The 23,478-nt window shown below is 46.8% G+C and overlaps 4 protein-coding genes across 4 annotated transcripts; 2 read left to right on the top strand and 2 right to left on the bottom strand.

Annotated features, from left to right (window-relative positions):
• Positions 1-7,189: 7,189 nt before the first annotated feature.
• LACBIDRAFT_310329 (uncharacterized protein) lies at positions 7,190-7,474 on the top strand (the record flags this gene model as incomplete). The annotated part of the gene is made up of 1 exon (XM_001887415.1): positions 7,190-7,474. The coding sequence occupies one exon, from the start codon at positions 7,190-7,192 to the stop codon at positions 7,472-7,474; it is 285 nt and encodes a 94-aa protein (XP_001887450.1).
• Positions 7,475-10,733: 3,259 nt separating this feature from the next.
• On the bottom strand, positions 10,734-11,477 carry LACBIDRAFT_332874 (uncharacterized protein; the record flags this gene model as incomplete). The annotated part of the gene is made up of 1 exon (XM_001887459.1): positions 10,734-11,477. One exon carries the CDS (start codon positions 11,475-11,477, stop codon positions 10,734-10,736), a length of 744 nt encoding a protein of 247 aa, XP_001887494.1.
• Positions 11,478-19,739: 8,262 nt separating this feature from the next.
• Positions 19,740-20,243, bottom strand: LACBIDRAFT_310333 (uncharacterized protein; the record flags this gene model as incomplete). Its single annotated transcript, XM_001887460.1, has 1 exon — positions 19,740-20,243. The coding sequence occupies one exon, from the start codon at positions 20,241-20,243 to the stop codon at positions 19,740-19,742; it is 504 nt and encodes a 167-aa protein (XP_001887495.1).
• An 80-nt stretch (positions 20,244-20,323) lies between these two features.
• Positions 20,324-20,613, top strand: LACBIDRAFT_310334 (uncharacterized protein; the record flags this gene model as incomplete). Its single annotated transcript, XM_001887416.1, has 3 exons — positions 20,324-20,359; positions 20,409-20,551; positions 20,607-20,613. The coding sequence occupies 3 exons, from the start codon at positions 20,324-20,326 to the stop codon at positions 20,611-20,613; spliced, it is 186 nt and encodes a 61-aa protein (XP_001887451.1).
• Between the last annotated feature and the right edge of the window lie 2,865 nt (positions 20,614-23,478).

The following is a 23,478-nucleotide window of genomic DNA, read 5'->3' on the forward strand; positions in this document are numbered from 1 at the left end:
TTGTTCCTTGGTTTTCATATGAGAGGCCTCCTCAATGGCAGTATTGATTTTTGCCATGTCAATAGACAAGTTGAACTTTTGCATGGCTAATTTATAGGGGGCAGGGGAATCTGAAGGTTTCTGTTTCCACAGAAAAAAAGAGTGTTCTGCAATGATAGCAGTCACTGAGCAGTAAAATAGTAGTTATGATAGAGTGGTCATAAATGAGGGTAGACACACCAATACATAGAAAGGCAATGTCCTTGAAGGATTTGGTATTGTGAATCTACATAGAATTATGTTGTGGTCAGAATATTGAATAGCATTTATGTGGTGAAGGTTTACCAAGGACCAGTCAGTATGATTGAGGACATCCTTCACCTAAAAATAGTATTTGATTCAGTCAATACTAGTTTTGAAAAAAAGATAGGAAGAAAAAATATAATATTCACAAGCTATTAGAGTTTCATGAATATTTTTCTAAAATTCTAAAACTGAACTCACAATCTCATCATTCTTAGCAAAATAAAAAGAGATGAAGGCTGAGACTTACTCTCTATTTGAAATATAGGCCATGCTCTTGTCAGCAACAAGCAGGAAGGGCCAGCAAGATCCTGACTTACTCGCTGTTCAAAACCCAGAGCATGCTCTTGTCAGCAACAAGCAGGAAGGGCCAGCCAGATCCTGACTTACATACTGTTCAAAACCCAGAGCATGCTCTTGTCAGCAACAAGCAGGAAGGGCCAGCCAGATCCTGACTTACATGCTGTTCAAAACCCAGAGCATGCTCTTGTCAGCAACAAGCAGGAAGGGCCAGCCAGATCCTGACTTACAACCTGTTCAAAACCCAGAGCATGCTCTTGTCAGCAACAAGCAGGAAGGGCCAGCCAGATCCTGACTTACATCCTGTTCAAAACCCAGAGCATGCTCTTGTCAGCAACAAGCAGGAAGGGCCAGCCAGATCCTGACTTACACCCTGTTCAAAACCCAGAGCATGCTCTTGTCAGCAACAAGCAGGAAGGGCCAGCCAGATCCTGACTTACAAGCTGTTCAAAACCCAGAGCATGCTCTTGTCAGCAACAAGCAGGAAGGGCCAGCCAGATCCTGACTTACACGCTGTTCAAAACCCAGAGCATGCTCTTGTCAGCAACAAGCAGGAAGGGCCAGCCAGATCCTGACTTACAGCCTGTTCAAAACCCAGAGCATGCTCTTGTCAGCAACAAGCAGGAAGGGCCAGCCAGATCCTGACTTACATCCTGTTCAAAACCCAGAGCATGCTCTTGTCAGCAACAAGCAGGAAGGGCCAGCCAGATCCTGACTTACAAGCTATTCAAAACCCAGAGCATGCTCTTGTCAGCAACAAGCAGGAAGGGCCAGCCAGATCCTGACTTACATCCTGTTCAAAACCCAGAGCATGCTCTTGTCAGCAACAAGCAGGAAGGGCCAGCCAGATCCTGACTTACAGCTGTTCAAAACCCAGAGCATGCTCTTGTCAGCAACAAGCAGGAAGGGCCAGCCAGATCCTGACTTACATGCTGTTCAAAACCCAGAGCATGCTCTTGTCAGCAACAAGCAGGAAGGGCCAGCCAGATCCTGACTTACATCCTGTTCAAAACCCAGAGCATGCTCTTGTCAGCAACAAGCAGGAAGGGCCAGCCAGATCCTGACTTACATGCTGTTCAAAACCCAGAGCATGCTCTTGTCAGCAACAAGCAGGAAGGGCCAGCCAGATCCTGACTTACTCCTGTTCAAAACCCAGAGCATGCTCTTGTCAGCAACAAGCAGGAAGGGCCAGCCAGATCCTGACTTACATCCTGTTCAAAACCCAGAGCATGCTCTTGTCAGCAACAAGCAGGAAGGGCCAGCCAGATCCTGACTTACATTCTGTTCAAAACCCAGAGCATGCTTTTGTCAGCAACAAGCAGGAAGTGCCAGCCATCCTGACTTACATGCTGTTCAAAACCCAGAGCATGCTCTTGTCAGCAACAAGCAGGAAGGGCCAGCCAGATCCTGACTTACTTCTGTTCAAAACCCAGAGCATGCTCTTGTCAGCAACAAGCAGGAAGGGCCAGCCAGATCCTGACTTACTTCCTGTTCAAAACCCAGAGTATGCACTTGTCAGCAACAAGCAGGAAGAGCCAGTCAGATCCTAACTTACAGTCTGTTCAAAACCCAGAGCATGCTCTTATCAGCAACAAGCAGGAAGGGCCAGCCAGATCCTGACTTACACCCTGTTCAAAACCCAGAGCATGCTCTTGTCAGCAACAAGCAGGAAGGGCCAGCCAGATCCTGACTTACCCACTGTTCAAAACCCAGAGCATGCTCTTGTCAGCAACAAGCAGGAAGGGCCAGTCAGATCCTGACTCACCCACTGTTTATAACCCAAGGCATGCTCTTGTCAGCAACAAGCAGGAAAGGCCAGTCAGATCCTGACTCACCCACTGTTATAACAAAAGCATGATCCCATTAGCATCTAGTTGACCCACTGGATGTTGGCTTACCGCCTGTTCATATATATTATTTTGTTCTACTACTGTATAGGCAAGTAAGGTCCACATACCATATGTGGAAAATACTTCAGTATCTTCTCAACCATCTTCCTCCACTCTTTCTTTTCTTTGAATAACTTCCAACCTGGAAAGCCAACTCTATTATTTTAGATAATCAGAAATTTACCAGCATATCATTCAAAATGAAGCAAGTACCTTATAATTGCATATTCAATTGACAGAGCCACATTATTTTGCTGCACTGTAAGAAACAGCTGTAAGAGTGTATCATCTGAAAAGGTGGCTGCTGTCTTCCTCAGAAGTTCACTGCAGTCACTTGTGGGATTTTGCATATCTGTTAAATGCAATTGATCTATTGTCAATGAGTAAATGAGTTTGTTATACCTCGAAAATACACATGATCCTTGGGAGGATACTTTCTCTTGAAAAGTTCCTGGCCAAATTTCTCTTCAAACCTGGCAACTGACACTTCTGGAGCTGTATTGATAGCATCTTCAACATCCATTCCAGTATCAACCAGGTGTTTGATGGTTTGGGCATCAAGCATATCTGCTTTTGTAAACAGGACAATAACAGGAACTGTGCACAAAAAGAAAAGGTGAAATTCAAGAGATTATCAATAATTTACACACCTCTACCAGTCCCACACTCATCAAAGAAATTTATCTCTGCCCTTGTAAATGGTCTGGCTTCATCATTAATTGGGATGCAGTACCTACACAGGGTGTATTCAGATGCACTTCAATGTCACAATTCAGTCACTCACCAAATCACATGTAGATGATCCTTGAGGTCTTTGGCAGTTGAACATTTTTGCAAAAAGTCCTTGACATTATCCAGCTCAGATGTTCTGCCTGCTTCAAAGCCACATGAGTCATGAAAGACAAATGCTGTATTGCTCTCAAATATCATTTCATTCTCAATATCATGCTCCCCTCTCTGCCACACCTTCAGTAAAATAATAGGGAGTGTAGATCCACATTACCTGTGTAGTTGGATCAAGCTTGGACAAGTCAATCTTTTTCATATCAATAATGAGAGCTGATGATGTCTAGCACATAGAATACCTCATGACCCTCCGGATTGAAAATTTTCGGCTGTTCCGTTGTATTGCAAACTCGCTGGAGGATGGTTGTCTTCCCCGCGTTGGCGCGGCCAATGATGAGGACGCGAAAGCGGTCGGTGAGGTTTCGAACTCTGCGTGCTCGTCTCTGTTGTCTTTCTATATCCTCTGCGGCTTGGGATTCAACATTGGAGAGAGACATTTGTCGCTGGGATGCCTGAGATGGTGGAAGTGGTGAAGAATCAAGATAAGCGCCATGAACAGTGTATTGTTTGGTTATGCTGGGTCTGCTACTCGAGTGACGTCACTGACTCGCTTCTCCCAGCTTTTCGTTCTTCCGTTCGTACAACTTTATTCCCTTGACTCAATTTCCAATATATACACACGTCATTGGCTCCCCAACTGAGCTTTTCAATCTGCCCACGACGATCGTGAAAGCGCGCAAGTTTGTTGCCAGACCTAAACATCAACCAAACGGCGAGGCAGAGGGTGAGTACAAACTCCAGGTTAACTTTCCCTGAAGTTTTGCTACAGTCTAGGTGAATGCCCCTTCGAGTCGCCATTCGAGCTCCAGCAGTGGCATGAGTTCGCCACTTAGCACAGACAAGTCTCCTCGGCAGTGGGCTTCTTTCCACGACGTCATTTTCCCTCGTTGACCACGCAGAGGACTTGAACTACGGTAACTGAAGGTTGAAGAAGTGGCTGTAACATGGGCAGTACGAAATTAAAGCCTACTTGGTACGATTATCAGCTACAATTCTATCGTGATGTGCCATTCCATTTTGCCGATGAAGTCCCTGCCTCAGCCAAGAATCGCCACAGCCATCCTTTCGCTCTTCACCCCCATCTTCCCTTCTGACACCCCCTACTCATTCGTCCGTGAATCGCGATGTCCGTGTACGTTTCCACGTTCACTCGTTGCTTGAAGACGTACCTTCGATCTTGAGTATGCTCCCCACCATCAGGGGACAAGCCTACATCAAAGCCTGCAAGAACGTGCACCCGCATCGAATGACACAACTCACGTTGTCCGTACCGAAGTTCGCCCTTTTCTTCATTGTGGTCATGGCTAGCCAGCCGTTCTACCGTCCAACAGCAAGCTAGCCACAGAGAGATATCAGAACTACAACCCCAAGAAGTAAATATTTACTTACGTTTCCTCTCCAGTTCCCTTTAGATGGATGGGGTTGCTACCACCTGGGCCAGCGCGTCCTTAAGCAGACTTTGTTAGTGTACGGTTAACGGCTTTGCCCTGCATTCAGTGTACCCACAGCCAAAGAGCATTTGCACCGCTGAAGAGCGACGGTGAGCATCAGATGACGCTTTGCTTCATAACCCCACTTCCACACATTCGAAGCACCGCACAGGGAGTACCCCTGCGATCCAAACTCGAACGGACGTCAATTCGGACAGAGCTGGCGACTGCTATTCCTGGGTTTTAAAGAGTCGAGGTTGCTGCTCGTCAAAACGCTGAAAGCCAATCGAGTCGTCTTTTCCCTGCGTTCTAGAATAGGAATCAGTAATTACGCGAGTTGCAATCGAGATAGTTGCAAACGAGAATGACTACCATTCACAATGACCTTGCGGTTTGGGTTCGAGCGGAAAAGGCTGTACGTGATTACACATGACCTTCCTGTCGAGTGGCAGGGATTGTAGGGCCGATCTGTGCAGGAAGGGTTTGGGGAAATGCGACATAGTAATAGACAACGTACCACCGCGATTCCGACTCTTCAATCCAATTAAAGTCCTAAATGCGAAGGTTTTGTGGTTCCATTTTGCCGACGTCATGGCTGGTGTAGTCCTTCCAACCAGTCTCAGACAAGGGTTTGTAGCTGGTGGGGTGGTTGCATCAAAATCGACCTTCCATTCTGTCGTTTCCCGTTGCCCTAATAGAATAGCCAAGATAAGTATACATAGTTCGTGCATCACACTCGACCCACCCAACCGCACAGACCAGGTTCTTCCGTTCCGCGCTAAGCAGCACCGCACGTCTACGTAGCTCTGGCCACTGGATTTGAAGCTGGCGGGAAGAAACCCTCGAATAAAAGTGGGTCAATCAGTCCGTCCGTCCGTCCGTCTGCAACAGTGAGGAGCGCTTTTCTGGTAACTGATCGATAACTCAGATATGAAAACCTCCCATCGATGAGGGCTTACCATCTCAGCACGTTGAACTGTTGGGTGTCGTGACTGTCGTTGTAATCTTGAGTCTGTTGTTCTGGTAAGTTCACAGACAAGTGAGAACGGTTATAACAGACCCACCTCGACTTGAAACGTCCATGTCCTGCTTGTAAAAGTTGGATCTATGACGGTGTTATGAGATGTACGAGTTCGCCCCTTCTCATTGGACACGTCGTTTTGGTGAAACATTTCAGAAGGGCGTAGGCCCTTACATACGACGAACCCGCAATCTGAGCCGATCATGGGCGTCGAGTTGTATATCCCTTCTGGCGTGAAGATTTATCGCGACTGATTATCAGGGTGTGTGTGGGAGTTGAAGGGGGGGTGATGATTCTCTTTATATCTACGGTGATATCAACTCCATATGAGGTAAAAAGCTCGAGAAGAACTCACAAGCAGTGCGTACTAAGTGAAGGTACTGTTTGTATGAGCTCCAGGCTGGCAGTGCCTAAAGATGACACCGAAGAGTGCATTGCTGGCGGCCTCGATGACGCACAACTTCATTTTTCGATTCAAAATTAAATTAAGAAGTTTGCGTAAAACCGTAAGACCTTACAGGACACCACTTTCGCACTTGCCATTTGAACCGAGGGCCAACTTTTGTGAGGGAAGGATGTGTCCCGCCCGGTGGTCAAGAAATCAGATGGTGGTGAACGCCACGATGTGCTTAACGGCAAGAACAGTCAGCTTCAGAGAAGGCGCGAAGCGCAAAAAACGGCTCACCGAAGGGCGCAAGACACACACTTGAGGCCACCCTACTCTGCACCGACGTCACTGTCTACAAGGCCGCAGGCTCATATAGGTCTTTTATCTCTTTGAACCCACGAGGCCAGAAATACGGTTGCTGATCGACATTTTCATGACAGGAATGAATGGCTTTTTGGAGGAGGCCCATGGAGTTTGAAAGCCTAGCCAGCGGCCTTATTGTGGCTAAAAAAATGCGAAAGAGGCCTGGGACGTAGTGGCAGTACAGGTCATATACAGAGATGCTAGAGAGGTAGATGGAGCCGGTGGTGCCTGCTTTGTGGGCATAGTCGGCCATGCCGGTTTCCGTTTTTCAGAATCCAAGGTTGAACTCGACGAAGTGGGGGTCAAATACGAACTCGACAAGGCCACGCCACAGTAGCAGGAGTGAATGGCACCCTTGAAGACGGAGTCATCTTGAGATACCAATACCGCCATCCAAGTTTACATGGCCGACCTAGTGCCAGTCATAATGTGGGAATCAAATCGAAGCACCCTCGTCGAGAATTCAGTGAGGTTTCAACCGCCTCTCCTTCGACACCATGCAGTTGTTCAGGGAAGTTGGTGATGCCGGTGTAGAGGGAGAGCCTAGTACGCGACCTCAATTTTTTCAGCCAAGCCGCGCGAGGAGGTAGTCCATCTTGGGCCAAATCATGCAGAGTGACGACCAGAGGCTGGGAATGGAGAATGCAAGGGTGTGCCAGTGCGAACAAACATGGCGGAAGGAGATGGCGCTCGTCCCGGCCCTTCCAATCCTCCAAAACTTTCCTCCCGCCTCTATCCCCAATTCCAATTCGATTGCCGCGTCTTCCACCTCAACTGTCTCTCCCCCCACTTCAACTCTATCAACCCTTCTTCCCTAGCCTCATCCAAACTTCCCGGTACGCCTCGGACAACATACACTCTGCCTCGTCATTTCCGCGTGATCGCCACGCGAAGTCCTTCCTCCACTGTCAGAATCGACATGTTTGATGCTAGGTGGGGGCGCCCGCGCGCCTGAGGGTGTTGTGCTTGATTTCAGGTTTTCAGTGAGGAGGAATGCCAGGGTTTCCGTGGGCATGAATGACGTGAAAGGAATTTGAGATTCACAAAGTTGGACTTGGGATACAACCTCTACTCCACGCAATACGCATATAATCACTCGGAGTTGGGTATCGCCGTTTCATTGTGCTTCTCAAGCCCAATCTCGGATGGCAGATGCGAAGGAGAGGGAGGAATGTTGATGCGGACCATGTTCGTCCGTTGAACCATTGCAGGAGTGTATCGTGCATGGTATGGGCGTTGTTCCCCCTTTGGACTCTTCGACGTCGACTTCCTCTTCGACGGTGCCATTCGCTCTTGCTACGGCGAATTCGCCTTCAAACCGGCCTTGTCCAATTCGTCTTCGACCGCCCCCCCCACTTCGGATTCTGAACAAGGGAAAGTAGCATCGCAGACTGTGCCCACAAAGCAGCCACCACCAGCTCCATCTACCTCTCCACCATCTCTGAATACGACCTATATTGGCACTACGTCCCGGGCCTCGTCTGCGAAGGCCTCTTTCGCATCTTCTCAGCCTCGATGAGGAAGGCCCTAGCTCCTACTCTCAAACTCCATGACTTCTGTGAAGATGTCGATCAGCAACGGTATTTCTGGCCCCGGGAGATTTTTGGGAAATAGTATGGGTTCAAAGAGATAAAGGACCTTTAAGAGCATGCGACTTTGTAGACAGCGACGTCGGTGCAGAGTGGGGTAACCTCAAGTTTGTGGAGATTTCGATCTTGCGCCCTTCACGATGAGTTGTTTCTTGCGCTTCGCGCCTTTTCTGAAGCTGACTGTTCTTGCCGTGAAGGACATCCTGGCGTTCACCACCATCTGACTTCTTGACCACTGGGCGGGACATTATCCTTCCCTCACAAAAGTTGGCCCTCGGTTCACATGGCAAGTGTGAAAATGGTGTCCTGTAAGGACTTACGGTTTCACGGAAAGTTCTTGATTTAATTATGATTAAAAAAATGAACTTGTGCGTCTCGCCGACATCGAGGCCGCCAGCAATGCACTCTTCGGTGTCACCTTCTCCAGAGTGGCAATGTTTGTGGGGGCCCAGGTTCAAAACCGTTTCCTGTATTACAAGACACATTGGGAATAGTAGGTTTCTTCTCGAGCTTTTCACCTCGTACGAAGCTGATCAATCTCGGGAGAGAATCGGTCCCCACTTCAACTCTCAAACTCTCTGAAAGTCGGTCGCGATAAATGTTCACCACAGAAGGGATGTACAACTCGACGCCTATGATAAGCTCAGATTGCGGAATCGTCGTATGTAAGGGCTTATGCCTTTTTGAAGTGTTTCACCAAAATGACGTGTCAAATAAGAGGGGGCAAACTCGTGCATCTCATCGCTGTCATAGATTACAAGCAGGACTTCCACGTTTCAAGTCGAGGTGGGTCTGTTATATCCGCCCTCACTCTGTGTGTTTACCAGAATAACAGACTCAAGATTACGACGACGGTCACGACACTCAATGGTCGGGACAGTTCAACGTGCTGAGATGGTAAGCCCTTATCGATCATCGACGGGAGGTCTTCATATCTGATTTATCGATCAGTTACCTTTCAGGCTGCCAGAAAAGCGCTCCTCACTGTTCAAGACCGTGACGGACTGGTCAGTGACCCACTTTGGGTTTCTCACCGCCAGTTTCAAATCCAGTGCCCAGAGCTACGTAGACGTGCGGTGCTGCTTAGCGCGGAACGGAGGAAGCTGGTCTGTGCGGTTAGGTGGGTCGAGTTTGATGTACGAACCATGTATACTCACCTTGGCTATTCTATTAGGGCAACGGGAAACATAAAATGGAACATCGATTTTGGTGGTTGAACCACCCCACCAGCTACAAAATATTCTGGTTGGTAGAACGTCTGGACCCCTACAAAACCTTCGCATTTAGAACTTGAATTGGATTGAAGTCGGAATCGCAAGTGGTACGTTGTCTATGCCTGTGTCGCATTTCCATAAACCCTTCCTGCACAGATCGGCCCTACAATCGCTGCGTGATCACGTACAGCATCTTCCGCTTGCAAGGTCACAATCATTCTCGTTTGCAGGTGCACAGCATAAGAGCTCACTTACCGTAAATTCGAATGACATCTAACCTGCGACTTTCAAGATCCGCCGTAGAGAAAGTCCGCTTCCAGAGGGATGCCACGACGTGCTTCAAACCTGGGTAGCTCCCTGGGTTGCGACTTTCAATGAGCTATTTTTCCTCGAGAAGTCGCTGTCATTTGCGCATCTGAGTCCGCCATAGCTGAATCTGTGACCTTTGAGGACTCACAGGAGTCCAGTGTCCAGCCATCCCACGGCGACTCCCGCAATCTTCACGTTACAAGTCCGTCCTTCACGTTCAGGTTCTTGAGATATAGTTTGTTTACTTGGGTGTTTCCCACCAACCTTTCACCACCTTTCTGGATCAGTAAACAAGAATTCACGAATGTCCCTCAATGGAATAACATCATCGAATTCACCTCTGAGCCTTTTACTGGGGCTTTTCTCGCAATAGTTGCACAGAGCGGTCGATGAACTCATCAAATACCTCATCTACAGTCGATACTCGTCTTTCGACTACGATGTTCTATTCACTCAGTCCTAACACGAATCAGCGGACTGCTACCCTAAGGGCTCTTCAACTATGTCATCTGACGCGTGCAGAAGGGAGACATTTTTGGTCGAGAGCTACATGAGGGAAACTCCGGAAAGGGCATTGTACAAGCTGAAGGAGCCCGCATTGAATGTGAGCTGCGTTACTGCCTTTCGTGTACATCCTCCATATTACCATCTCTTGGTCCTATACAAGTTCATTTCACTGGCTTCTTTTCGTTCGGATTATGGCATGTGTACATAGACAACAAAGTACACAGGGAATTGAATGATTAAGTCACGCTTTGCTGTCGTGCAGAACAAATCTTCCATTTTCGCTGGATATAATCTCAGTATTGATATCCGACACGCCAGCTTCTGAATGAGCCACGGTCTGTGGAAGGACAAGCTTTAGGAGCGGATCTAACTCGCTGTCAAAAGAATAAGGTGCACCTCGTCTCAAGGAACGAGTAATTTCGCGCTCCATAACGTTTCCCATAGTTAGGTATGGGGTATTATCATCATTTATTGCAGGTGAACTCCTGGCGCGATTCGAGCAACGCACACTGTACCATCTGCCAGGTGCGAATTCTGGCTGTCTGACCACTTCTATTGGCAGATAATGGTGTGTTTGACATAGCCGATCATGTACTCAATACCGCCCATCCTCTACGCGCTCAGCGTCGAAGCAGTTATTAGGGTTTTGCAAAATGTTTGCATCCCCTGGGTACGGTGCTGAGGCTTCCAGGATCTGTTCGATTGCCTCTCCCAGCACATCGTCCATGGGAGTATAGATACGCTCGTCCCAATCTGATTCCATGTCTGTGACTGATGAATTCAAGGATTCTAGGCTGGGGAGTGATGAATTCAAGGATTCTAGGCTGGGGAGTGATTCATTTTCGTTATCCCAATTTGAATCAGAAACGGACTGTAAATCAGGCAAGCCGTCATCTGAATCTGAGTCACTACGATGGTTGGGGAGGGACTCGTTTTCATCATCCCAGTCCAAATCAAAAACAGACTGTAAGTCGGGCAAACCATCTTCCGAGTCTGACTCATCAGAGTGGTCAAGCCAAAGCTCATCATTTTTATTCAGGTTCTCAAATAGGGATGTATCTAGGTCGATGTCATCCATGTTGAGTGGGATTTTTGGGTAATGTCTAGTGTGGTACCATTTGGCTAAATCGAAGTGAGTGTTCGTCAAAATTGATTTATCAATTCGAAGTGGGTTGCTATCGCTAAACTCCTCATCATAGATGACATACTCATCAGTGTCGTGGCCGTGTGTTATGAAAAACCGGCCTTCAGGATCCATATCCGAGTCAATTGAAGGATATAGCATTTGGATCCCGCCGTGTAGGACATTCATGGTGTTATCACTATATGCATCGCCCATCGTCCATGTACAGTCTAGCTTCGCGAGCTTTTTAATTCAACGTGACTGCTGGCGTGAGTACCATTCACCGAGTTTGAAATATTTGTTCTCTAACTTGGATGTGGATACCACGCGGACACCCTTTGTTAGGTGGTCTACAATGCGGTACCAGCTGGGGTTGCTGGTGCGGTTGACACTGAAACATTGACGAACTCCATTATCGCCCAAAGCGTTGCTATCACCTGGGTAAGGCTGCATTATGTCAAGCACATATTCAGCTGTCATAGCTAGGGCATCCCCGAGCAACGTTCTCCTTGGTAAATTTGGGACACAGGCCATCCACGAAGGTTCATTCTCCACCCAATCAATTTGGCTGAGATCCTGCCAATTAATTACACTGAGTTCTAATGAGTCAATAGGTTCTGCCTCATCAGATTCCACCACTTCCAGTTCTATCTCGATGTTATAATTTGTGAGACCAGGTGGTTTACCATTATTGCTGTTGGATTTAACGGTGTTTCCCAGGGGGCAATTCCGCAACATATGACCAGGTTTCTTGCAATGGAAGCAAGACCCCGAGGTGAGTAATTCAGTTTCTCCTTATCACTTAATCTAGGGGCTGTATTTTCCCACTGATAATTATTAGATCTGGAATTTTTCCAATCCGTCTTTCACGATAGGGACTGTCATGGATACACCCGGGTATTATCCGTATCCGATCCGTGGATTGGATAAGCCACGGTACGGATATATCCGTGGGTATAGTGGCTCAGAGCAGCCCTCCATATATCTTCACGAGTTCTTCAACATTTTCCATGTAAAAATATGCGTTGGAAAGCTCTCGTTTGGGAGATTTTTATTCTAATAAATTTTACTGTAATATCCCATGTGAATATTAGTAGAAGCTCATTATTTAATAACAGTGGAAAATGATATGATCAAGCCTCAGTCCATGAAAATATTACCAGCATCCACATGAAGAGCAAACATCATGATTCAGACATAAAGTGAGTCTTAAAAGTAGTGACAAATTAAATATAGTCATCTTAAATTATATTATCTAGCTGTCATCAGCAAAATTCATACTTTGTCAGACTCCTCCCATTTCCAGATGTTTGAAAACATCCCAAATTTTTTTGGAGAAAGAATTTTTAGTTTCTTTTCCATTATCAAATTAGTTTCACATTTTTTAAATTGCTCTTTATGCATACTGTTAATGATTGGATGCAGGATGAGCATCAAATACCATTATAAATGCTAGTGTAGTCATACTACTTACCCAAGTGTTATACATGATTTGGAAGGTTCATAAAGTATAAGCACTTTATATTTGCATCACATTTTGTATGAAATACATATAAGTACCCCAACCACTGTAAGAATTTTCGATGCCCACAGATGGGTATGGTATGTATTTGTCACTGATCTGCCATATACACATTCTCTTTCTGACCTGTTAAAGATGTTGTTAATTTATTCAAGACCAAATTAATCTCTGTATACCATTCACGTCAAAAAAATGTAACATAGTCCATTCTATGAATGCATATATAGTGTGGAATAATAAAATCAGAGTAAAATACAAAGGAAAAGCTGAAGAAATAATTATATTTCAATGAATTCTTGTTCAAATTTATCAAGGGGTGTTTTTATTTTAAGAGGGAGTGAGTTCCACAGGCGTACAAAGGGCAGCAGTGCATTGCAGCTGCTCCTGCCAAGGTCGTCCAAATATAGCATACGGATCACAGATATCCATGGATTTCTATATATATCCACGGGTCTGATCCGTGGATGACAGGTATCAACGGCCACGGATAATACCCGGTTTTTGCCGATCCATGACAGTCCCTATTTCACAACAGGTTATTCTGGTGGGAATTTCGCCAAGGCAGTTGAGACTGAAATCGGCTATTTCCCCTCTGGGAGCTGGAGCCACTTCTCTGCGCCGAGGGTGCTTGGGAATTTCCTTTCTGGAAACTGCTCGTGGATCCCGAGGTTTTATTCCCTACTCCCCTCTTATGTTGGGGGTTCCCATTATTCTGGGAATTATTGTGAGTTCCATGATTATTGCTTTTGCACTGTTGGTCAGGCACTGACTCAGAGATCTCAATAGTTTCCGCTCTGTTTCGGATGTCATCCCATTCGGAAATTTCTGGGTTGTACCCGTCACACCACAGAGCGCGTTGGATGGAGCTACGAAGGCCATTCCAGAGTTTGATAACCTTTTCGCGGTCATCAATTACTCCAATCATATTAAAGAGTTCTTCCAACTCGTAAGTGTATTCCGATACTGTTTTATCATTCTGGAAGCACTTTCTTAATTTTTGCCTTTGGGCCATTCGGTAATTCACAGGAAAACAATAGTTAAACATCTGCTCGAAGAAATCTCAGAGAGTCCAGTCCTGATAGTTCATCGAGACATTCTGGGTGTAATAGTCGTATGCTTTTCCTTTTAGATAATAGGAGAGTACGAAAACGTGCTTATTTTTACGGACTTTTCCAGTAGTAACGTATTCCGTCCCTTTGGTAACAAAACAGTGATACGAACGCGCGTCCACCGCTCCATCATATTCTTTCGGGGGAATAGGTTTTAGTCCAGATCTACGCGATCTGGATTTGGAGTGTTTGTGTTTACAGCGCAATTTCCGTTTGGTAGGCTTCTTACTACGCGGACTCTCTCCTGAGTTGTCTGAACTTTCTGAGTCACTAGATGGTTCACTCAAGGATGACTCTGAGCTGGAATCAGAATCAGGTGAGTCCGAGGACTCTGGGTCGTGGTGCTTTTGTTGAGAGTGTCGGTTGACGTTATCCAGTGCGCAGCCCAAATAACTATCAGGCGCGATTTGATTGACTGGTCGACTATCCGCATTACGAACCACCTTTTCCAGGCGCGTGGTTCGTCGGTCATCTACTCTTGAGACATGTCGTCCTGTTAGATCTGACATAGGAGTTTGCTCCTTGTGATTCTTAGGGATCTTAAACAACTTTTTCTTCCTTTCGTTAGAGGCTCGTCCAGGGGCAGGATTTTCTTTATCAGAATTGATCCTGTCAGATGTGTCATCATGGCGATCTTTAAACGACTCAAGGGCAGCACGTTGTGCGTCCATGTCAAGATCATCATCGCTTAATTGGGCAGCACCCCAATTGCGAGGGTCAGTATTTTTCCCTTTGGGACAAGAAGGTCCCTCACCACAGGAGACTGAGGATTCAGCCCTCTTACGTGGCTTTTCCTGAATTTTCTCATAATGGTGAGAAATCTGTTTCTTCTGGGCTTCTGTGAGCCGTTCTTCAGCTTTATTGATCACAGTTTCTTTTTCTGCTTTCATAGCTTTGTTGGATTTACTAATAGTGGTTAACTCTTTATTTATTCTAGAGTTACTGTGAAGCGTTCACTCTGAACTTCTCGCATAGCTGAAGCCAAGAGGGAAGGAGGAGGCAAGAATGGGTGGATCTGGGATCAACACCCATGAGTAGTGTTTGAAAGTCCGGTTAGGTTAGGTTATTGGGTGCCCAGGGGCTCTAACCAAGACCGAGACCGGTTAGGGTTCGTTCCCAGACCCAAAATAACCTAACTGGACCGAAGATAACCGATGAAAACCAGTTAGTTGCAGTTACTAACCGGTTAGGACCGAAAAAATAGAAAATCGATTAAAACGGCGTATATTTCTCATATTCCTTGCAGTAAATATTATTGCCATGCGTCGTAGCTTTAAAACAAGGCCAAGAACGCTAAATTCGGTGAAGAATTGACAATTTTATAATAATATTCTTGAAAGCCTACTATTTTAGCCAATAATTTAGAGATTTGACCATAACTCTGTCAGATTTTTAGCGTTTCTCATGCTTTTAGATGCGTTTTGAAGGGGTATAATAGGGTCGGTTGTAACCGGTCATAACCGGTTTTTTAACAGTTAGTTAACCGCAAAATAACCGGTTATTTCATTTCCAGAATTGACTAACCACTAACCGCGGTCCGGTTTTTTTGCGGTTAGGTCCGGTCTGGTCTCGGTTATTTTCCAGTTAATTAACCTAACTTCCAAGCACTACCCATGAGTGAGCAATGAGCAGTTACAAGATACTCAGCTGGCCCAACATGATTATGCATACTGTAGGAAGTACAGATACACAAAGCACTACATGTAGTGCAAGAGGATGGCAAGACTGCTGACAAGATGGTGGTTCAAGACAAAAGATCAATATATTATGTAAGATATCCAAATCTAGCTATATACCACTGTTTGACTATGGCCTCTGGGCATTCCCTTCCAATCCTATATCACAAAGCCCCCCAATGTCCAGAGGGCATGTAAGGAAAACAATGGTGGGGAAGAATAATAGAATAGAAATCCTCTTGCCCCCCAGAGTGAATATCAGGATAAAATGAGACCAAAAGGTAGCAAAGCAAAGAAGATGAATAAAAGAAAGAAAAAATTTGGCCCCAAATAATTTCCTATCTGAAAAGCTGGTCACTGCAAGCTCCCAGCTTAACCCAGAAATACCCATATGATCCTCCCATTCTCTCTTCAGTGATGTATAACCATGAGTACTGGGAAACCATGCAAGTGGATGGCTTCCAGGTCATCCATCCCAACTCCATTGCCTTTCCCCATCACGATGGTGTAGCATGCTTCCATCATACTTGTGGTCTGGGTATAAGGCATGTATAGTGTGATAGAGGCTTGCACCTCTCCACTCAGATCGTTGATCCCAACTCAACTCCCTCTACCCATCAAGATGATGTAGCTTGCTTCCATTGTGGTGTGTGGTCTGGATGTGGGGAGTATGTAATGGGATAGAGGCTTGCACCTCTCCTCCCATCTTCCACCTATACTCCCATACAGCCCCCCACTTTTCCAGTGTGTGAATCTCAAGAATCAAGCCAGGGAGGATAGAGGCGAAGAGATCGTGCAGTGGAAAATTACAAGCCGTGATCCTAAGTTGGTGTCAGAGTAGGTAGAGGTGGTGCCAGTTGGGTAGGAATGATAAGAGGTTGAAGGAAAGGGGGAGAAAAAAAATGTTGTCATAAATCTTGCCCCCCAGAGTGGACACAGGCCATGCAACACACATGCAGCAATCTGTAAGGTTACCATGATTGAAGAAGAGTCGGCCGCATAATGTGCGAGCAGCAACTCCTTAACACTGATCTGCCGCAAAACATGCAAGCTGCAATCAGGAGCCAGAAGGTTACCATGATTGAAGAAGAGTCCGCCACATAATGCATGAGCAGCAACTCCTCAACACTGATCCGCCGCGTAACGCGCGAGCAGCAATCAGTACTTCTGAGGGACTCAGAAGGTTACCATGATTGAAGAAGAGTCCGCCGCGTAATGCACGAGCTGCAACTCCTCCACACTGATCCGCCGCGCAACGCGCGAGCAGCAATCAGCCTTCTGAGGGAGCCAGAAGGTTACCATGACTGAAGAAGAGTCTGCCGCGTAATGCGCGAGCAGCAACTCTCAACCAGTTGAGGTGTCTCCCCTGCCCATAAGAGTCCTCCAATCAAGTCTTAACACCCCAAATAGAGGGGAGATCCTGAGGTAGCCAAAAATGTGTTTGAGCATAGCGTAGTGATTCCTGGCCTGTTCCTGGAGATCAAATACCCGTTCGAAAGCTCCGAACGACGCCTTTCCAACGGTATAATTCGCGCATCGTGACGAGCCGTGGTTGTCGAGATAGAGAGGTAATACCCAGAAACTGCAGTTCTGGAGTAAATGCATACTGCAGACCAGGCTGTCGTCCGTTATTGACGTAAACAGGTGCGTCGGAAAGGTACGAATCCAACGTTCAAAACGGGCTATAGAACGTCCGATGCGAGCAGGTTATGACAATAGGAATGGGGAAATGGTTGTAGGAGAGATGACGCTGTAACGCAAGAACCGCTTGTCCGTTTGATGCGTATGAAGGCTTCCTAGAAGCGCATTGACCGTAGCTTCAAAACGAACCAAAGAACGAAAGGGACGACGAAGATCTCGCCGAGAATGGATGAGACATGCTCATCTTGGTCATACCAGGCTGAACTAGGCGAAGCACCGCCAATAGGTGACCGTTTGGCGATTTCAGGGAGTCCACAGAAAGGTGTGAATGAGGGCTTTCCAACGCAAAAAGGATGAGCGCAATCGGGGCATCGGTTGGCGAGATATGACATGAACAAGTCACATGTAAGTGGTTGTTGGAGGGATGGTGCTGTAACACAGGAACCGCTCGTCCGTTTGACGCGTATGAGGGCTTCCCAGAAGCGCATTGACCGTGGCTTCAAAACGAGCCAAAGAACAAAAGGAACGACGAGGATATCGCCGAGAACGGACGAGATATGTTCATTTTGGTCATACCAGGCTGAAGTAGGTGAAGCGCAGCCAATACGCGACCGTTTGGCGAGTTCATGGGGTCCAAAGAAAGGTATGAACGAGGGCTTCCCAGCGCAAAAGAGACGAGAGCAATCGGGGCGTCGGTCGGCAAGATATGAGGTGAATATGTCCCATTTTGATGTCCCATCAACCCCATCCAACCCAAAACCACTCCAAACCCTTCTAACCTTTCAGAAACCAAGAAGAGCCATTCCAGGGAGTTCATAGAGAAGTAAGGAGGATGAGAACACTCATTCCTCAAGCAAGAAAACAGCAAAGATTGGGAGAGAAGCATAGTAGGGCATAGCACATAATTTCCAGAGCAGCAGACTGAACTGGAGGGATGTCAATGAACATCTGGCTGTTCTTGAGAGGCCTAGATGCTAAAAGACAAGGGAGATGGTTGAGGAACAGGTGGAGTCTGAGAGACAGTGAAGCAGCGCAAAGCAGCAGGCAACACTGGTTGTGGGCAACCTCCTCACCAAGTCAATGGTCGCGTAGTCGCGGAATCCAGACATAGGTGAGTAGGAACTCTCCTCACAGTAGACTTCAGGCCGCGTATTTGCGAAATCCCAAAGCCCAGCTGCTCAGAGTCAGCGCAGCACCCCAATCGAACAAACCTCAACCAGCTGTGCAAGCACAAGCTAAAGTCAATGGTTCATCCAACTGAAGGATGGATGAGCCCTTTCACATGAAGTAGTAAGCCCGCCGCGAAGAGCGCGAGCAGCAGCTACCATCCATGCTAAGGTTCCTCCTGTGATGAGCTGGCGCATTCCCACAACTCTCCAGCTCTCCCTCTACCAAGAAATGCAGACTTCAACCATGCTTTGGTGAAGTCCGCGGTGCCCCCACCATTGTGAAGCGTTCACTCTGAACTTCTCGCATAGCTGAAGCCAAGAGGGAAGGAGGAGGCAAGAATGGGTGGATCTGGGATCAACACCCATGAGTGAGCAATGAGCAGTTACAAGATACTCAGCTGGCCCAACATGATTATGCATACTGTAGGAAGTACAGATACACAAAGCACTACATGTAGTGCAAGAGGATGGCAAGACTGCTGACAAGATGGTGGTTCAAGACAAAAGATCAATATATTATGTAAGATATCCAAATCTAGCTATATACCACTGTTTGACTATGGCCTCTGGGCATTCCCTTCCAATCCTATATCACAGTTACTAAGTGAATCTAGGCTACGTGTGCGCCTAGGTACCACCTTGATCCAGGGATTGAGATTGTGATCTCGATCACTCGGTTCACTGGAATCTGATAAATCAGATTTGCGATCAGGAACGACAACGTCGTTTCTGAAGGCTACGCCAGCCAGAGCTGGGATACGCTCCTTGGCCATCATGTTCAACACTTGGGCTTTCGGAGGGGGACGCCGAGGCGTTCCTTCGTCGCTGGTTAAAACTGGCAAGGAAGGTCTGGAGGCTACCACCTTGCTGTAAGAGCGAGGGGGTTTCTCCTGGGTATCTGCCAAAGTGGCAGAGTTCGTGGAGGCCGTCATAGGTGAGTTCTCCTGGGGTACCTGTGAACCGATAATATTAGTAACGGAATTAGAATTGGCAGACATACTGTTCTGGGTAGCTAGTCCAGAACACGACACACGTGCTCGGGTTTGGGAACAAGTAGTAGACATAGAGAAAATGGAAGGGGTATTTGTCGCCAGTAACAGGGGTTCGGTTGATCAGACCAAAGGGGTCCAGAAGACGAGAAGAGTTTGTTGTGTAGAGCCGGGTTAAGTCAAAAATATGTGATGATTCTGTGACCACAGTGACGAGAGGTGACTGGGGTTAAAATAGGCACACTGAAGTTGGGGTAGTGAACACGAAAGACTGTTGTAAGCTCTGTATTCACTGGGGTTCTCATGAGATACAAGTGGGTCTTTATATACTGTAGGTACTAGGTCACGGGAAATGGGATAGGAGGCCTATTACTAAGGCTGAGGGAATGGAGCACATGGTGAGAGGGAATGATAGGTAAGGAATGTGAAATGTCCACTGGGTATTGGACGCATAAGCATTAAGAGAGGGGCAGGGATGCATAAGTTCGGAGAAGAGGTGCGGGTACCGAGATGAGATGTCACATGCATTACACATGACTTGTTCCTCCTTATCATCCACTCCTCGTCCAACATGGCCTTGAGTTTAGGCAATAGCACAGGTAAACCCGTGGGTACCCAGCCACGTGAGGAACAAGTGAGGAATGAGCCAAAGCGTGGGATGGGAATGGTTGTGTGACTGTGAGACTGAAAACAACACGTCACCTGCAACGTCTTCGTGAGCTCGCTTGCTATTATCCACTCTGTGTCCGTGAGTTCATACTTTCGCAAGTCGTTCTTGAGATCCGAGGTAACGTGTTCTATAGCTTTTCTGTACTGAAGTGAAAAGCTGAGCATGTCGTAGGTGGAATTCCAGCGCGTTCTAACGTCTCGGGGCATGATGCGAATTGCCAGCGCCAATTCCTCAAGACATGATTTCCACGCTGGCAAAAGGAGGGTTGTAGAATTGACCAGGGCGTATGCGAGTTTACGAAGCTGGAGACTTCGTCAATAAGGTATGTGCTTGGTAGTTATGTCTTACCTTCACTAAAACACGACTGACAGGCCAAATGTTTTCTGCGAGGACCAGTCGTTCTTGCTCAGTCATCTCGTTCGAGACCTCATCGACCCACTCGTCAAGTTCCTCCTGGTCTTCATCACGCCCAGCGTCGTCTTTGTCACTCCCATCTTCAACATCTTGTGCCATTGTAAGTTCTTTGTTGTCGATTCCTTCAGCCAAGTCTAACAAATCCTGTTCTTCAGCCGATAGCGCCTGATTCGAGTCACTCTCGCTTTCGTCGCCGTCATCGGTGGCCTTTTTTTTCACGTCGAACTGCCTCAGCAGCGCCTTACCCGTGAGGTTGAGGATGTGATTGAAGCACCGCGTTCAATTTACCGTTGTGTAAGCTGCCACCTCCCTCTCAAGATAATCACTCATCTTGTCCATGTTGGTAGCATTATCCGCTGTTACGCTCAGGATCTAGACGTACATTGGTTAGTCTTTTTCATTCTGTTTGTGTTTTCATCACCTTGTGCTGAATACCAAAGTCCTCTAGGATCTCACGAAAAGCAACAGCCATGTTTATGCCGGAATGGGACTGAATAACATCTTTAGCAATGACGGAACTACGAATCGAGGTATCGTCTAACCACAGGGAGCTCCACCACATCAAGAACAATACAAATCAGCTCGCCTCGGACTTCAAGATGTGCGGTGACGGCTACATAGGCGTAGTGGTTGGGCGACGTCCAAGCATCAGTGGCGAAGTTGATTCGCCCCGTGTGTTCCTTTATTATTGGTGAGTCACTTGTTGCCATTGGATAGAACGATACTAATGCAAAACTCACCTGAAGCATTTTGCCAATACAGGCACAAGTCCACGCAAAAACAATTCGCACATCCCTTGACACAGTCAATGCGGATGGGATGTAATACTCCGGCCTTCCCGTCTTCATCAGCGAGAGGAAACCTCTATCCTCAACAACCTTGAATGGGCGAACACTTTCCGATACCCAGCGGACGATTTCGGCTCTACAATGATTATTAGATACAATCCAAAAAGGTATTCAACCCATTAACTTACTTTGTTTCGGTTTTTGTGTGCTGACGATGTCTATAGCTCACTTTACCCTTACCCTTTCGTTCGAATGCCGTCGTGATTGTGCCAGTCGTCATCAAGGGCTGAACAACACTCTCGCGTGCGTCGTTTGCATGTTGGCAGTCCGTCGCGGCTTTATAAGCTGAATCGCCCCAGCACGTTTTGACATGTTTGATGAGGTTACCTGTAGATGAGTGGTCGGGCCCATCAAGGAAGCGTCGACAAGTGTGCTTGCAAGACTTCGCAGCACACTTGAAGACATGGGCACGCCGCCCATCCACATACGCGATGTCAGGGATAGGGAGGTAGAAGGCATAGACTGGAGAGGTCCAGTGCTTCATCATATGTTCTAAGGTCAGGTAAGTATACCTTGTCATGAGGAGAACGGTAATACATACTAAGTTCATCTTCCTCGTCTTCAGCAGGACTCTCAAGCTTGTCACCATTGTCATCGTCGACATCAATTACGTGTGCCTTCGGATATCATTTATTAGCAGGCGGCGTTGAGGTATGTTAATCTTACCTCAGTCTGGGCGTCCTCAGGGATGCGAGCCTTTTTCTTTTTAGGGCTTAGAACCGCTGTGGCCTTCCGCTTGAGGGTCGCAAGGCTGGACTTTGCCTTTGTTACAAGTGATGAAGCTGATGTCTTTGTTGTAGAGGTCGTTTTAGTGGATTTAGTGGACTGTGCATCGTCTTTCGACTTTGCCATCGTGGTGGATGACTGGGTATCTGATTGCCTGAGATTGGATACTTATTGCACCGTTTTTCGGTGGCTTACAGGACTGTACAGTTAATCATTCTGTCTAGTTTAGCCGTTCTGTTAGTTTTAGCTGACGTAGCAGACTCCTACCACCCAAAATAGAAATACGGGTACTTCGGGTATCAGTGTCCGGGATGTCCTACCCGGACCCTGACCCGTAACCCCGCCGGGTTACCCCAACCCGTGCCACTGCCTACTTGAGTTGCAACTACAAACATACTTAGAACTTCAACACAAAGGTACGTCTCTTGAATTTTGAGCTTCTTTCTTACAACATAAAATGGCCATCCTCAGATGCGCATGATGATCAAGTCCCACCCAAGGCCTACTCACAGGCCACCACTCTTAAAACACACACGAGTGCTTGTACGCGACCAGTACATTGGTGTAAACCAGAACTCATTGAAGCACTATCCAACACCCCTCACATAAACCCACCATAATTGCATGGCTTCGACCCTCCTTCGCCCTCCCTCGCCCCTTCAAGCTTCAGATCCTAATCCTGCCATTCGAGCTTACATGGCCGACCTTACCAGCATCCCTGGGTGCAGAGCCTTCGCATGGAACCTCCAAAGTTTCCCTTCCGCCTCACTCCCCTTTCCATTTTAAATACTTCATCTTCGACCTCAACTGCCTCTCCCCCCACTTCAAATTCTATCAACCCTTCATCTCTACCCTCATTCAAACTTCCTTCTATGCCTCGGACAACATAGACTCTGCCTCGTCATTTCCGCATGATTGCCATGCGAAGTCCTTCATCCACTGTTAGAATCGACGTGTTCAATGCTGGGTGGAGTGCAGCTGAAGGTGTTGTGCAATACTTTCCATTCCTCCACTGATTCCTACCGGATTCCACGGATTCTGGCCGGAATCCAGGAATTCCGCAGGATTCCGGCCGGAATTCCGGAATTCCGGAGGATTCCAGGAATTCTGAAGGAATCCGAGTGGAATATGCAGGAATCCAGGTGGAATAGGCAGAAAATCTCATTATTTAGGTTATAAATCAGAATAGATCAGCACTGAGCTAGAGACTTAATCTGCACTAATTCAATTCCTCAACAGACAAAATTTCTTATACAGTTCACACCTAGTCAAGTCATAGACCTCAGTAGATAAATTTCAATGTATTTTATTCAGACATAAAATCTATTTTACTACAAATTCACACCTATTCAAGCCATAAGATCTCATTAGAACAAATTTTTAATGTATTTTATTGATACATGAAATCTATTTTATTACAGTAGGCATAGGGAAGGGGGGAGGAGGGATGGAA

This window comes from Laccaria bicolor, genomic scaffold, assembly GCF_000143565.1.
Source record: "Laccaria bicolor S238N-H82 LACBIscaffold_45 genomic scaffold, whole genome shotgun sequence".
Taxonomy (NCBI): domain Eukaryota; kingdom Fungi; phylum Basidiomycota; class Agaricomycetes; order Agaricales; family Hydnangiaceae; genus Laccaria; species Laccaria bicolor.